The sequence below is a fragment of the Neopelma chrysocephalum genome, unplaced genomic scaffold (assembly GCF_003984885.1).
Source record: "Neopelma chrysocephalum unplaced genomic scaffold, ASM398488v2 Primary Assembly neopelma1_22b, whole genome shotgun sequence".
Classification (NCBI taxonomy): domain Eukaryota; kingdom Metazoa; phylum Chordata; class Aves; order Passeriformes; family Pipridae; genus Neopelma; species Neopelma chrysocephalum.
The window spans coordinates 13110927-13127779 of record NW_020897690.1 but is presented as its reverse complement, the minus strand read 5'-3'; the positions used below and the strand labels follow the sequence as shown (position 1 = coordinate 13127779).

At 38.7% G+C, this 16853-nt stretch overlaps 1 protein-coding gene across 1 annotated transcript in view; it reads left to right on the top strand.

The window, feature by feature from the left end:
- The window catches only part of FHOD3 (formin homology 2 domain containing 3), a 383569-nt gene that overhangs the window by 27706 nt on the left and 339010 nt on the right, over nt 1–16853 (top strand). The window contains 1 exon segment of the mRNA XM_027680405.1: nt 10393–10499. Within this exon segment, the coding sequence (XP_027536206.1) occupies nt 10393–10499 (107 nt within the window).

Here is a 16853-nt window from a genome sequence, read left to right as displayed (position 1 = left end):
TGTGAAGTTCTGTTGCCTGTTTGGTTTGCGTGTCAGCTCAAACTTAAGTAACTTTAAATTATTGAATTAGGTGGGAGGGAAAGAATGCATGTTAGTTCCCCATCCAACATGCAGAAATTCAGTTATTTTTGATGTTTTCACTTAGCTTTTTTTAGTTTATATTAAACATTGTGGTAACACCCTCCTCTAAATGAATTTGGCTTTCTTTTCCACTGCTCTTGACATTTTGAGTATTCCTATGGTTTCTAACAATGCCTGTGTGGTGGCTGTTGAAAGCCACGGTGTCACACTTGGACGCAGATACTCTGGTAAATTCTGAATTGCTCCCTGTGGAGCACTGTGTTAAAGGGAATCGTGAAGCAAAAGACTGAGAGTCAGTGACATAACCGTCTGAGAATAGCAACAGGTAGGCATCCACACGTTACATGTTCTCTTGTGATGTGTTGCCTGTATTTCAGAGACCCCTAAAATAGCAGTTTCAAAATTTTGAACTCTGAACTTCCTTTTATTATTCTTAAGTCAAACCCATAATATTAATATAACAGCTTTCTGTGTTTGTTTTCAATGTCTTTGTTATTTCAGCAGAATATTTTTATTGGCAGTGTATTTTTCCAGTGGCTCTTGAGGATCTAATGTGGCATTTATGTTTCCCTTCATGCACTGTATTACCTGACCCAAGGAGTATTTTGTGGTATCTACTAGGCCACAGATAAAAGCTGCTGTTTCAGACTACGAGTACAGGCTACTTTCAAAATACCAACATTTCCATATCAGAATAGCAGTTCCTTTTAAAGTAATTGTGCTCTGACTGCCCTACGCCCAGTTGTGCAAACCTTTGGATTATACTTTGTGTGTAGGCTTGGCTCTGCCAGTGCAACTGCCATAAGCTCTGCAAAGCATACAAAGTTTATGAATTAGTTTGACAATGACAATTACTGTGCTAAAAATAAATCAGATGTGCATTACATTAATAACTACTCCTACAAGATATGCTAATCACTCCTCAAGGGCTGAAAAATTTGGGAATAGTCTACATGCTAGATTACTTGTTATAGTGTAAAGTTTAAGATGTAGGAAATAATTAGGTTTTTTTTTCCCACTCTAAATGAGTATGGGAGAGTGAGTTTGCGAGAGTTCAGAAACCTTGCTGACCTGTTAGCGTGGATGACTGAAGGTGACACAGTTGCCATCACCACAAATGACCTCCTGTACAGAGCCTGTGCTTGACTTTACTTTTAAGATTTTGACCTTATAAAAGTACTGGTTTAATTGCATTTTTAAAGTAATTTTATTTTTTTTAGAAAATACTTTGAGTTTCAAAATTATCTTTATAAAGAAACAAGGTATGAGGGAAGGAGTATTAATTTTCTTTCAAGTAATTGCAATAGAACTACTTGGCGCGTAGGGACTTTTAGATGAATAGAGTTATTGTGTGTTGGGTTGCTGTCATACTTGAAGATGAGAGCAGTTTTTAGTGTACCCTGCTAATTTTGGGCACTAACATGTGGCTTACATACAGATTACTTCTTTCCTTTTATCTCATTAATGTCAAGCGTTTTTCCCAAGATGGGTCACGTGGCATCAGTCCTGGGCTAGATACTTTGTTCCTTTTCCCTCATGTTGCCCAAAATGATGACAAGATGGCACAGACTGGATAGCACCTACTCACATGAGAAGGGAGATACCAAGGCTCTTATGAAGAGAGCAGTTGCTTGAAGCCAGATAAATATTATGCTGGGTTTGCTATAATCTGTGAGATGCAATAAGACCATCCACATTTTTCATTACTCTGTGAGAACTAACAGTGACAGCAACCCTGTTACGTTTTAAAGGGCCACCAAAGGACCACAGGCCATGTGCCAGAACAGAAAACCTGCATCTGCTGATCTGCAATAAAATTTGAAAAACATTAAAATATGGTGCATTCTGAAAATAGTATGTTCATTCTCAGTGTGAAGCTTGGCCTTGAATGAAACAGTATTAAATATTCATTTGCACTAATCAGTTTGTACCAGTTTCCTAGTAATATAGAATATTTTTAGGCTCGCGAACAGGAAGAGCTGCTTTTTCTGATTTTTCCTGTGGAGTAATTGGTTTTAGTAAAGAAGGGAGAGAATACGGCAAAGGGAAAACTGAGACTTGCTGGCCTTGGTAACAGGATTCCCACTGTATTGGAAACAGCTGAACCAGAAGGGAGAGTGTTTAAGAACTGTATAGCTCAAGAATGTGAATGTGTCAGACTTGTGATGTGTAAAGCGAAACAAGGCCTTAGATTTAGAAAGGGAAAACTGAGTGTAAAGAAACTATGCTTTTCATCAACCCTACTCTGCAAAGCATGCTGTGAATGAAAAAGGAGCACACCACCACTAATAAGAACAATTGTAACCCAATAATGTTTAAATGAAAGATGAGCTAAAACATTTCAGTAAGATAAGGATTTTCAAAGGCTGTGCCAGAAGCTAGAATTGTAGAGGGATTTTCATTTCTGCAGCTTGATACTGGATTACGCTAACCTCTCCCTCTCTCATTTCCTTTCTCTGTAATTCTGGAAACAACCAAATGAACAAAATAATCTGTCCAGTGGCTCTAGCTCAAATTACTGGAAATCTGGTGAGTGTTGGTTGTACTTTTAGCTAGTGACTGCAAAGTCAGTTGGTTTTGGTGATTTGTAGTAACACCAGTAAACAAGTGTATCTCCCCTCTCATACTGTAGGACCTTTTGTCTTATGAATGGGATCCTTGATCACTGCCTAAGATGAATTTTTGAAGGTGTCCACTTTTATTTAAATAGAAGCTAATATAAAGAGGACATTTGGCTATATCTTGGCACACGCTGTTTGCTGACTTGGTAACACCTTCTTTGCATTGATCACAGATTAATTTGGGTTAGAAGGACCTTAAAGATCATCTAGTTCCAATCCCCTGCTATGGGCAGCAGTGCCACCCACTAGCTCATGTTGCTTAAAGTCCCATCCAACCTGGCTTTGAACACTTCCAGGGATGGCACATCTACAGATTCTCTGGGAAATGTGTTCAAGTGCCTCTCTACTCTGAGTAAGGAATTTCTTCCTAATATCTAATTTAAATCTCTCCTCATTTAGTTTAAAACTGTGCCCCCTTGTCTTATCACTTTCTACCCATGCAAAAAGCTGCTGTCCCTCTGTTTTTTAAGCACCCTTTAAGTACTGGGAGGCCTCCGTGAGGTCTCCCCAAAGCCTTCTCTTCTCAAGGCTGAACAACCCCAACTCTCTCAGCTTGTCTTCATAGGAGAGGTGCTCCAGCTCTCTGGAGCTCTCTCCATCTTCATGGCCCTCCTCTGGACCCTTCCAACAGATCCACGTCTTCTGCTGAGTACCCCAGAGCTGGATGCAGTACTCCAGGTGGGGTCTCAGAAAGGCAGAGTAGGAGAATCACCTCCCTCAATCTGCTAGTCACACCATTTAGAGAGATTTGTCCAAAATACGTTCTTCTGAATAGATTCTTAGGGTAGGGGGTTGGAGGCAAGGGAAAAGCATTTCTCATGATTGTTTGTTGAAAAATTACAACTCTCTGGCCTTTGAACAAACAGGGAAGAGGAGAATGTCTTGTGGCTCTGCTGTGCTTTTTGAAAAGACAGGAGACTGCATCTGGCATTTCCCCTCCTTAACCTCTGCCAACCTCCTGCTGCTGTGGGGCAGAGATATTAAACCAAAGAAAAGTCCACATTGGATGTGTGCTGATCTAGCAAAGCCTTCTGGAGGGAGAGAAGACAGACTTGTGTGAATTTCTGTTGGCACAGCAAGGTGTGTGTTGTCTCTGCATTGAATTATGTACTCATGGGCTTCTTGAGTGAGGAGACTGTTGTGCACATGGAGCACGTGCAAGTGTGTGTGGAGAGGAGCAGGTGTGAGGAAGAGCTGCTGGCTGTACTCAGTCTGGTGGTGGATGTGTGGGCTGCTTTGTTCTTCTCTCCTTGTACCCCCCCCCTGGGTTTCTAGGTATTTCTCTTCACTGGTAAGAAGCTAAAGGCAGTACATGAAAACAAGGACTGAACTCAGAATTATCTATTTATTTATTTATTTATATTCAACTAGTTTCTGAAAATGGCAGTGGTCATTTATTGGCATCAGATAACTGGCTGATCATCACCTTCTCTTGCTGCTGTTCTTTTTTTCCCCCCTGCTGTTCCTTACTCCTTTTGGTCATGTCCTTCAACTCTGAAATGAGCAGAAATCATGAGCTTTTGTGTTGCACAGCAACAAGGGCTTCTTTATAAAGAAAAATGAGTGTTACCTTTTTCCGTGGGTCAGTGCTTGAAATAAGAACAAATTAATCACTGGTGTACTACTATTGAACTTGCTGAGTCTTCTTAAGCTTGATAGTCTTGTAGTGTGAATTATTTTGGGACTAGCCACTACTAGCCAGATTTGATTACCTGAGCCAGAAGATGACAAACTGAACTTCTGCCCTATGGTCTTGATTTACTGGCAGCCTGTAAGGAACACTTGCACGAGTGGATTGCTTTAGCTTTCTGGCAGATAGGCACGTTGATGCTGAGGGCTCTCTGTGTGCTGGTGAGGTGGAGATGACCATTGAAATAAGGCAAGGATTAAGCTCTGCAGCTCTGACCTTGCTATCCCTGTCTCTGGTTATAATGGAAGACAGGACACCCTTCTCCTCTTGTGTGGTGTGGTTTCACTCTGTAATGAGTTAAATGGCAAAGGATGAGGAAGTTGGATGCTCTACTTTTAAGTGTTCTCATATGTTAACTGTTAATTCACATATTTGTTTGATTTTGCTTAACGAATTGTGCTCAGCTTCTCCAAGTGAAACTTAAACAAGTGTAATATAAATGTAACAGCCTAAATATTATTTGTAATCTTATGATCTTTTTATGTCCTTCTTCTTAATTTTTCTTACATTTCTGTTACATTTTCTTACATTTCCATTTTTCTGTGGGAAAACTCTATTTCAGGGTTATTTAAAGAGTTTCTGACTGTGGTGATGACACATATACATCAATAAAATGTATTGTGCTGTAGCTATCATTCTGTTTCATTTTTTAAAATAGCCTTGGTCTTAAATACTTACATGGAGATGATTACAACACTTAAGACGAATTTATTGTACATAAAACAAAAACCTGTAAATGCAACCTTTTTTTTTTCATTTGGACACATACATTATGATTCAGTCACTAATGATATGTTCATATACTGCTTAATTCTTAATTCGTATTGAAAGCACCATGGTTCTGCTCTGAGAACACCTGCACAGTAGTGTATGTGACCTGTCTCGTTTTCTGGAGATGTTTTGAAAGTGAATGAAGCAGGAATCTGCAGGAGAGAAAAGTATGTTGTGATTACAGTCAATGAATGATGCTGTCCTGAAGTTCTGGCCTTTTTGTACACTTCTTTGACTCTGGCTTCTCTGATAAAGCTGTGTCTTCCCTTCTGGCTCAACTTCTGGTTCAGAGATGTGCCTCTCAAATTCAGGCAGTTGTTACTTTTTTGAAATCTGAAGGTAAAAATATCTAAAACGCATGCATACTATATATCCATATATATACATCTATATATATTAAAAAAAGAATATATATATATGGAACTATTGGGATGGTGGTGTTTAGATTTGCATGTGCATGATGCTTTTATGGTTTTCCATTTGTGTCTGTTTTGGTTGCAGCATAGGTACTATAGTGTTTGGACAGCATGGGCCAGTTGCCACTAACTATCGTCTGAGAAAGTTCAAATATCTCTCTCTTTTTGTTTTAGAATATTTATTACAGAAAAACTCGTTTAATTAAGTAGCTCTACCTGCATTTCAGGCTGTTTTGTAGAAACAGCTAGTTCTCTCACTGTTTCTATGTTTCTGGTCAGTTCTGAGAAATCAGCGAGTAGCTAGTGAGGTCAGTGCCACCTAAGATGCCTTTTCCAGGTTCTCCTCTAGTCCAAACAGATAGCTATAAGTCAGTGAATCAGCACCTAAGCACCTACCTATCTTGTCATGACAGAGTACAGATCTTAGTATGTCAGTATGAAATCAAAGATGATAATTAGCACATCTGTTACATTTTTAATGAGTAACACTTGCATAAAGGCAGTCTTATTCTTCTTGCTTCCTTCATGTAAACCTAGGGGATAGCTCTGACTATCCACAGCTGGTGATTCTGACTGAAACACTTGTTTTATTGACTGTTACATATGTTTTTGTTTCTTCAGTCCTATGAAAGAGACTACTCCTAGGTAGACCTACCCTTTATAGAGAAAAGAGATTTTGAAAATATCCATAGGGATTCAAAAATATGCCATGGATTTTTTTTCAAGAAACTTAATTTGAGAAGATAAGAGTGTAATTGAACACACTTTTAAAAAAATATCTTTAGAGATGCTTGGGATATCATTTTTGATGCTTAAGCTAAAATCAGAAAACCTGAAATTTTGCAGAAGACTGATGATGGAGTAACCCTGCCTTTGATTTGGAGAAGTAGCATTACATTTATCTTATCTGATGGTGTGTCTTTCTGTTCATGATTCTGTGATACCTGTAATATTCTTTTAATGTGACTATAGGAAAGTATGCAAAATTACTGTAAAGCCTACAGGATGAATTGCATGTAAATTACTTGTATGAACCTTTTGGCCCACCTGGGCAATACAGTAAAGTGTGATGAAAAAAATGATAAATGATTTGAAGGGACTGGTAAGAGATTTTTAGAACAAATAGTTTTGTAAGGTTTTGAAAAGATCTTGGAGAATCTCACTTCTTGGCAGTACTATAAATGAGTTATACAGTTTAATAACAACAAAATGCAGATTGGAATTTTGGGACCAGTAAGGAATACTGAAGGGTTAAACAGACTTGTGAAGAAAAAAGTGAAATAAATAAAAGTAATTTCTAAAGAGCTGAATAGCAGTCTCATTCATGATGATGTAAAACAGCTCAGTTAAATATTCTTTGAAATACTGTCTTTATGGATTCTGCCTTTTGATTTTCCTGAGAAGATGGTTGTTAATAAGGATTTTAGTGTGAATTATAATCAATGGGAAAAGCATGTAATGAATGAACTAGATGGGGCCATTTATGAGGGTCTCCAGAGACAGGAGAAGTGATGTGTAGCAGATAAACATGGGATTAACATTGAGCAGAGGGAAGAGTCCAACATCCTGAATTGTTACTAATAAGCCCTAATGAGTGAACATCAGCCGTCCTTTGTGTTGAAAAAGGCAGGCAATTTACTAATTAAAAATAATTCATAAGGTGGATTCTCTTTTTGTATTCTGCCTGTAAAATATACAAGTGAAGCTTGGAGGCAGAGTAGCAAAGTGATCCCATATAAGGCGTATTTTAGAGTTTATTATCTTAATACTTAACTTTAAAAGTATTGTTTTGCTCCCTTCTATCTTTGTGTGTACACATGCAAGAGAAGAAACAAACTAACTTTTTGGCAAGACTCAGCATTAAGTAATGGAAATAGAAGATATTGCCAATTCTCCCATTACTCTAACTCCTATTAACAAATACAGCATGCAGTGTACAGTGCTTTAAAGCCTGAATGGATACTATGTTCAGCTGAAACTATGAAAATGAGATGAACATAGGTAGAATGTACTATTCTTATTTATTTTCTACATGAAGGACTTCCTGTTCTCATTGTGGTTTTTATACACTAAAGTCACAAGATATTATTGAGGCAGAGTTTCTTTTCCCTAACTGTGCAGTATAAATGGAAATTGTGGGCAAATCTCCTAATCTCCATAGTGAGAGCAGAACATTTATCTAATTAGTAGTTTGCCTTTTGGCATTACTTTGAATAAATTAGCATTTCATTATATACCCTGAACTACTTGGAAAAAGTTTCCCAGAGTAGTATTTAGTTTTTCTTATCTAAAGAGTGTATTTTAAATTAGTATAGGTTAATAATATCCTTTGTAACTGGAAAGAGACAGAGTAGCTATACTGTTGTTATTCTTAATATCAGGGGCTTGTGCTTGCAGGATTTTGCTTTCTTTAATCCCCAGGAATCAGAGTAAAAACTTATGTCACCTTATTTAATGAATTACTCCTTCCCCAGGGGAAAAAAACAACACAAACAAACAAACAAAAAAAAGGAAAGCAAAAAAAAAATGGAACAAGTTTGAAATACAATGACCTCCTCTCTCTTTCTTCAGAGGATGAACTTTTCTTTCAGATTGCAAACAGTGCAAAGCATAGTGGTGTGGACTAATGGAAAAGTTGTACTCTATCACTAATTATAAATGAGCTTTTCTACAGTACTTCAAATGTAACTAATCCAGAATACACTATTTGTCTTTTTTTCTTGCACATATAAATCAGTGACAGGAAACTGAGTGACTAAGTTTGGGTATTGACTGCCAGATAAGAACAGTGGCTGCTTACTATGCTTTTCCTGAACAGCTACTGGGAATCAAAACTTTGATGGGAAGTTAACAGAGGTAATCCATTGAGGATAGATTTTAATTAATTTTCTTTCTAAGTGTTAAAAAGAGCAGAAAGAAAAATCCATGGATGTGATAAAGGCTTGTAATTTCCTTTCCTTGAGTCACTGGCTGTTTCAGACCCTTGCTCACCTCTTCAGAGTGTCTTCAGCAGCCACCTGTGGCAGAATTTTCACGTAAAGTATGGTGTTAAATATTCTCCTCTTCCCAAAGTGGCCTTTGCAGTAGGGATGTATGGTCATACCAACGTTGCCATGGTTGCCTCTTGGTAGATGGAGGCATGCAAAGAACCTGTCAGTTTGTTTTTGCTAAATCCAGAGGAATGAAATATCTTCATTCTGGGTTCTTTGATCATGGGTCAATTTACGTGACACTGAGCCTGCTGGCAACAGACAGGGTACACCTGTCTCAAAGGGCAAAAAGGATCTTTGCACACGAGTTAGCAAGCCTCACTCATTGGGAGAGCTTTAAACAAGATTCTCAGGGGGAAGGGGATAAAATCATGATCGCTGAAGACAAGCCTGGAGGCGGCATGCCACTGTTTGAGAGACAATGTGCTAGTGAGGTCCTTTGGTCTGTTGTCTTGTTAGAGGTAGGGGATGGAGATCATGTGGCAGCAAGGATGTGCAAGGTTATTGATGTACTAGAAACTGCAGAAGTGCTTGAGAGTGGTCATGCAGGAACTGGAGCTTCTCCCCCGAAAAGGCAGCGGGATTGATTACCCAGCTGAAGTGCATCTACACCAATGCCCACAGCATGGGCAACAAACAGAAGTAACTGGAAGCGATTGTGCAGCAGGAAAACTATGACAGTTGCCACCACAGAGACTTGGAGGGATGAGTCACACAACTGGAGTGCTGCAATGGATGGCTATAAACTCTTCACAAGGAGAGGCAATGGGGTTGCTCTGTGTCTTAGCAAGTGTCTTGATATTGATGGTAATGTTCAGTGTTTGTGGATAAGAATCAGTGGGAAGGCCAACAGGGCAGGTATCCTGGTAGGAGTCTGTTATAGACCACACAACCAGGATGAAGAGGCAGACTAAATATTCTATAAGCAACTGGGAGTAGTCACGTGATCACTGGCTCTGATTCTTGTGTGATCAGCTCCCTACAAAAAAACCCCAGAAAATTTCTTTACTAACTTTGGTCAAATCTGGCTCTTTTTAACAACAGCTGGAACAATTAATGTAAAACTTGCAGATGAGGGAAGACAAGGTAGAAATAAAGAGGATTTTTTTAATTGCTCCCTCCTTCTTAAGCATCACTGCAGGCAGGTTCCTGCTTTCAGTTCTGGCCCTTGGTTCCCTCAATACCTTTTTAGGAAGTTGGCACAGGTTTCCAGTCCTTCCCCCACAATGCCTAGGAAGGTCTTCCATTCAACCTTTGAGGCCAGTTAGTGCCTGGCCCTAAAAGCAGAATGCTAGAAATATTTATGTCTTGGTTGACTGTACTCCCCCTTGATGCAGGACCCCAACTTTTGCCTGCCACATTTTGCAGTGTCCCTTGGCTGTATCCTTCCTCATAGGGCAAATTCAGTAGCTCACAAAAAAAAGCTCCTTGTTCCTTCTACCTTCATCTGGAGACCCTGAAACTGTACTTATAAATGTACTGTAAGAACAGAGAACAGTCATTCTTATCCTAGATATACATTTAAATTAATTTCTCTTTCTGTATTATATTTTAAAGGCACTGCGCAAAACCCCCTCTAGTCTCCTCCTGTATGTTGAAATAAATTTCTCTGTGTTTATTAGTTGGTTTGCTATTGCTGTGACCAAGCATGGTCTAGTGAACATGGACTTGGGATTACATAAATTGCCAAACAGCACCCATTTTTCTTATCTGCTCACAACACATGGTTTGTTTTAGGGAGATTTTTCTGGGGACTTGGAAAATGGAAAAGTGATGTTAGAGAATGACTGCTGTAATCTAATGGTCTGAATTTTGTTCTACAGCTTGATGACTGCACCCTGCAATTGTCTCACAATGGTACCTATCTGGATCTAGAATCCACCCTAGCAGAACAAAGAGATGAATTAGAAGGATTCCAGGAGGATGCTGGGTAAGTAAATATTTACTAAATTTAGATAAATAAGCATTGAGGTTTCAGGAGAGTGTGTTCAGATCAGCATAGGAACAGAAAAGATTAAAAGATAAAGATCTTTGTATGCCCATATGTCTGCCCGTTTGTATGAATAATAATTTTATACTTCTCTATCTATGTTCACTCTTACATCTTCAAAAGAAGATGGCATACTGTAGAGAAATCTATAATATGCATGTCTTCAATAGTCTAGTAAGATTTTATATTCCTTTGGAACTTGATAAATGAGGATGACTGGTTCTGAGAACTCTGAGATCTTTCTTACAATAATAGTCAGTGTAGAGGATTATATGGGGGTGGTGCTTCTGAAATTATAAAGTCAATTTCTTTGTGCTTTGATATTTAAGTCCTCCATTTACATTTTTGAAGAAAAGACCTGTATTGCTTTCTTTTTTTTATTCCTGGAATTGATTTAGCCAGCCCAGGGAATGGGGGCGCGTGTTGTTTTTGAATATTCTCCTTTCTTGTTTTTTTTTTTTTTTATTAATGATTGCTGGCCCACATGGATTGCTATGACACAGTTTTCCATAATAATCTGACAACTGAAAGTGAAAGCAAAAGTTAGCTTCAGTGCGTGTTTTTATGAATGCATTTATTCAATTTTCTTTTTTGAAGAATTTTCTTTTTCTGGACCTTTCTGGTGGTAGTCTTGGTTAAGATGTAAAATGAACAGACAGTCTGGATCTATTTTTGTCTTGCTGGTTACTTACTGGACTGGATAGTTGGAATTATTTTATAGGTGTGTTTGGCATAGACTTCACACATGTGAGTAATGTAGCTGTTCCAGAAGGAAATTCATAAAATCATAGAATCACAAAATTGGAAGGGACCTATCACGATCATTGAGTCCAACTTCTGGCCTTGCACAGAACACCTCCAGAATCACACCATGTGTCTGAGAGCATTGTCTAAATGCTTCTTGAACTCAGACAGGCTTGGTGCTGTGACCACTTCCCTGGGGAGCTTGTTCCAGTGTCCAAACACCCTCTGGGTGAAAAACTTTTTCTTGATAATTAACTGCATTTTGAATTGTCAGGGCTTGTTAATAGTAAGACACGCAGTTCTTTTGCTTATACTGGTTTCTCTACTTTTTCTGATAGTTGTCTTGCCTTTGATGAATAATTCTTACAGATTTAAACTGTGTCTCGGAAGACTGTTTTATGTGGAGAAGAATTTTAAATAATATGTTACAAATATTCGTGTGTGTGCATTTGTTCATGTCTTATTCACACATACCAGTTTGAGGCATGTTTTTATAACCATTGGAAGGGGAAAACTGTTCTGTTAGAAACCAGTTAGAAGGGAGTTCTTCAATAGAAAGCCAATACAAGCTGAACTGAGCCTCCTTTCCCATGCAATAGGAATGTTGAGTGTAGAAGTTGATCTAGTCCCCAGTTTTATGCAGAGGTGGTAAAAATCACTGTAAAGAACAGCAAGTTCTTATTTCCAGGTAACTTTATAATGAGTTCAAAGCAAATAAGATGAAGGAAAAATTTTGATGGGATTTTTTTTTTTGTAGCAATATGTTTGCGTTTAAGGCATATTTCTTTCCCTTCCATTGGTGTCTCTGTGATAATTCTAGTCATTTTTAACTTCATTACTTTTGACACCCCACAGTAGCAATATGGCACTGCCAAGCAATCTGGCAAGTGAGAGACCACTTGTTGCTTTTCCTGCTAGACTTTGCACCTGAAATGGCAAGCTACCATCCACCTTGTTTTATTTTTATGCTTCTGTTGGGCATATAAAATCAATGATAGGAATTGTTCCTGAAACATGACTTTAATTTTCTCTGTGGTGACTATCCTAGGAAAAAAGGAAACAAAACGTGAAACTAACTGTGCTGCTTGGAGTTGCATGTCTACTGTGTTGTTTTGAGCTCAAAAATCAGGATATACTTTTATGTACATGTGTGCACAAGCCTCCTCTTAATTGTACAGTCTATTGTCATTTGAGTAATTCCTTCATCCGATGCCTTGTCCTGCTGAGTAATGTGAAGTCTGCCATGAGATCCTTCATTCCTATGCAAAGGTGAATAAGGAGATATGAAACTGTGTGCCACAAAGGTGCATATAAAAAATTAGTTTTGTGAGATGAAAGAGAACAACTGTTGTGTTTGTTGTTGTCATGTATGTAGCCCTCCTCTTCACTGGTCTTTGCCCTGCTCTCTGAAGTTGTCCCTCTCCTTGGTAATTGTGGGTCAATAGGATATGCTGTGTTTCGGCTGCCTGCTTTAGGTGGAACACCAGGACAGGCTATGTTAGATGCTGCCATTACAGCGGTTGTGAACCATCTTTCTGTGATGTCTTCCCACTACAGTCCTCTTCCAGACCCTGCTTTCTTACCTTGGTAATAAATTACATAGGCGGGGGGAGTTGCAAGGGCTGAAGTGGTGAAAATGGAAGGAAGGAAGAATGAAAGGGGTATTGGGAAGTAAATCAGCAAGTGAAACACATAGGAGCACAAAAAAAACGTGTCCTGCTGCAGAGGGAAGAGGGGAAGATTGCCCAGGGGAGATGCTACCTTCAGCACCTTTTCTGAGGTGCTTGTAGGTACAAGTGGTATATTTACCTTGAATAATTCCAGCTTGTGCTAACCCAGCAGTACAGGGGTTAAGCTTTAATTTGATGGTTGTGAGGTTAACTTGAGGTTGAGGGTGTTTGGTTCCATCTCCCTGACATGCACACACCTGGTAACTTGCATGTTGGAGCCCTGTAATCCTAGGGCTTTGCTCTGCTACTGTGGGATGTGTGTCAGTGAAGTATAAAACCTTGCATTTAGGAGTAATTGGCTAAGGACAAGCAGGTACTGGTCAAGCAGAAAATGAAGAAAGGGGGGCACCTGACTTATCAGCAGCATGGAGGAAAGGATCAGACATTTTTGGGAACTGTGAGCTCAAAACAAATCAGTGATTATGATGCTGTGAAAAAGGTATGGGATCATCCTAAGGTGTAAAGCAGGAATTTATCTGTTGAAGTGCAATTAACTTGGTGTCGTCAGTATTGGTGAAGATTCAAGTGGATTTCTGCATCCCATTTTTGCCCACGTTTTTTGAGAGACGAAAAAAGAAACAAGAACCACCTGAACTTTATTTGTGACTTAGTAACATCGTTACTTCAGGGTAAATGCAACTCATATGATGTTATTCAGAAAAATTGAATATTCTAGACGTAGGGGTAACAAATGCAGTCAGTAGTGTCTTTCTCTATCCTATGTTTCTAGCAACCTAAACTCCATAAACTCCATTTTTGGGCCTTGCAGTTCTGAGACTAAAGCGCTGACCTGGAGGGTTCCTGAACTGGAGCTTCTGGCTGCAGACCTTGGGAGCTTAGCAGCAACATGCTGTCTGGGAGGGACTGGCTGCAGAAACCACTTAGTCTCTCTCTTTTTCTGTCTGGGTCATTTCAAGGTCCTGCTCTTAATCTTCAAAGCTTTTAATTTTCTGAGATTAGGCTACCTCAGGACCTGCCTTTCTGCCATACTGAAGCTGCTGTGTTCATCAGGATCACTGAAGCTTGCTGAATTCTGAGTGAAGGCTTTAGTCGCTGGATATTCATGGCATTTTTAAAATTTTAGAACCTCAGCTGTGGAAACTCCTATTCAGAGTGACCGGAATGTCCTGCAATCTGGCTGTTTTCAGCATCTTTTTTGCCAGAAGTTCCTGTTTGCCCAGGGAAAAATGATTAAGATATTTATTTATTTTTTAAACACTGTTGAAAGGAGACTTATGAGTAAAACAAAACAAGCAGAAAACACATTCTTAAAAATTTGTATTGGTTTGAGAGGCTGCAGGTATTTATTTTCTCTGTGAAGGATTGAATGAGCATAGTGAAAAACAGGGATGGTGGCAATTAGACTGGAGGTTTATAATGTGTATCTGTAAATAACCAGTATAAGAAACACATGTGCTCATGCAATTTCAAATGAATTATCTTCTGTTACTGAATATAGTGAAAAAAGGCATTTGGTAGTTTCTGTCCACTCCAGCAGAATCTAAACTTCTGTTTAGGGAAGGAGAAAACCCAACACACATGCCCCCAATAGCCTGTTGGGCTAACTCTGAGAATAAAATGGATGGGGATGGGACTGCTTTCGTGACTCCACAACTTTAGTGCTGCCATTTGCACCCTTGGGAATAGCTGTGGGATTCAGGAGAATCAGATCATTTTTTTATGAGGGTCATTTTTGGAGTAGTCAGAAGGTGGCCAAATAATGAGGCTGGTCCTGTGGAAGATGTTGCAACCAGAGAAAGGGTCAGTAAGAGGGTGTCGGAAAACTGGCTTTCTGTTCAGGGAATGGTTAGTTTGCTCGTTGAGTTGGTTAGTTGTGTTTTTTTCTCCACTTGCTTCCAACACAAGTTACTCCGTGGATGCTTAATTCTGGAGGTAGTTTAGATGGGCAGGCTTTCAAGGTGTTTACTAAGGTGTCCATGACAGGTAGGTCCTTTTCTTTGTGTTTCCTTGTGATTGTACACCACAAGCAAGAATTGTAAAGAAGTTGATGCATTTAAATTACCATGGAATTGCTTAAGTTCTTTTTATGGACATGCCTTAACAGGCCCTAGTAGTAGCCCAAAAGGTAACACGGTCCTAAACCACAGAACACGACTTCCTTCAGACAGTATGCTGTGAGCAACGGAGATTTCCTCAGGGAATATGTTTTCAAGACTTATGTTCAGCAGAAAGATAGTTTTACAATACTTTTGACAGATCACTTTAGCACTAATGTTTTTGCATTCCTTCTAGATGCCCTGTCTCAAGCCATTTTGACTGAGTGAGCCACATTTAAGTTGGATGACAGACTTTTTCCCTCTTGCTGCTGCTGTGCATTCTGGGCTTGATTCAGAATGTTGAAGGCAATGGAGTCTGGCAGTGATCTCTGATATTCTTTTCCTGCTTGTGTAGTGTGGGTTTTTTTGCCCACTTAGACTTTGCAAATAGCACAGTTGTGAGCATGAAAACTTTTTGTCACTTGTGTATATGAGGAGGTTGGGGATGCATTTGAAGGTTAATTTGGTTTTTTGTCTAACAAAAATGGTATGGCTCATTTCCTGAAGCAGTACTGCAAACTAGCATAGATTCTATGCTGATTTTGTGTTAGTTTGAACAGAGTGTATTTGTGTTTGTTCATTGTTGGAAAATGCTCTCAATTTATGATAGATTTCTCTCCATGTTTTGTCTAGATGTCATTTCCATAATGTTTCTCAGTTCCAACAGGAAGAAAAATAAGGGAGTGCCTGTGGAAGACTGTCATTGTGTTGCTACAAACAGTAGAGACTGCCACTGCTTATTGAAATTATTTACTCATGTTGTGAAGAATGTATAAGTCCACCCAAATATTTTGATTTCTGTCATATTTAGTTCTTAGTTTGACCAAATACTCAAGCTGAAAAGTGTAATGGATGGTCACAATAAAAAGCATGCAACAAAGCCAGGAAAAAATCCCACAACCAAACCAACCCTCAAACCAAAAACCTGAGCCGAGAGGTTATGGTAATTTTTGGAGGGTATAAGACTTTCTACAAGGTAGCAGTAGTTCAGTCTATCATGTATCAGATTACAGTGTTGAACCACATTTTGAATTATGCTTAGCTAAAACTTTACTGTTACAGAATAAATGGCCGTAAAGATTAAGATTTCACATTCCTAATGAAATACATTGTTTTTCTGCATGACTAAGTTGATGCTTTTTTAATACCCTCACAAAATTGGTGGAAAATAGTTATTACTACCTATGTTTTCAAAACTTTATGCAGCTTTTTAACTTCTTAATTTTCAATCCTAATAAAATTTCTTTCTTTATAAAAGAAAAAAATTAGATAGAATGTTGAAACTAATCTTTTGGTGGAACTGTAGAAATTTGTTTTCGTAGTTATTTTGCAGTAACCCTTGACAGCAAAATGAAATAAAATTACAGGTCTGTTATATTGTCTTTAACCCAAGACAAAGTTACCCTGCTAGAGAACAATAGACAAGCATTGTCTCTGAGCATTCACGCTTCCAGAGCATGTAATCAAAATAATTACGCAAATGCGCATATATTTTTTAGGCCTGACAAATGAGACGTGGCTTTGAAGGATGTGCTCTGAAAGTAAGATGGAGGCAATTAACAGTTTAAAGTTCTACAGTGGAAATTATTGATCAGTTATGAGATGAGGAGTTCTTGTGAGTGGATCTGCTTAGCACAATATCTTGTGCAGAAATGGTTGTTGAATTAAGGTTTCTTGCTTGTCATGAAATGCTGCTTCTTTTGTAGTTAATGAATACTGATGTGTGAATGTAAAAGGTATTTAGAAAACAAGCATCTGCATAA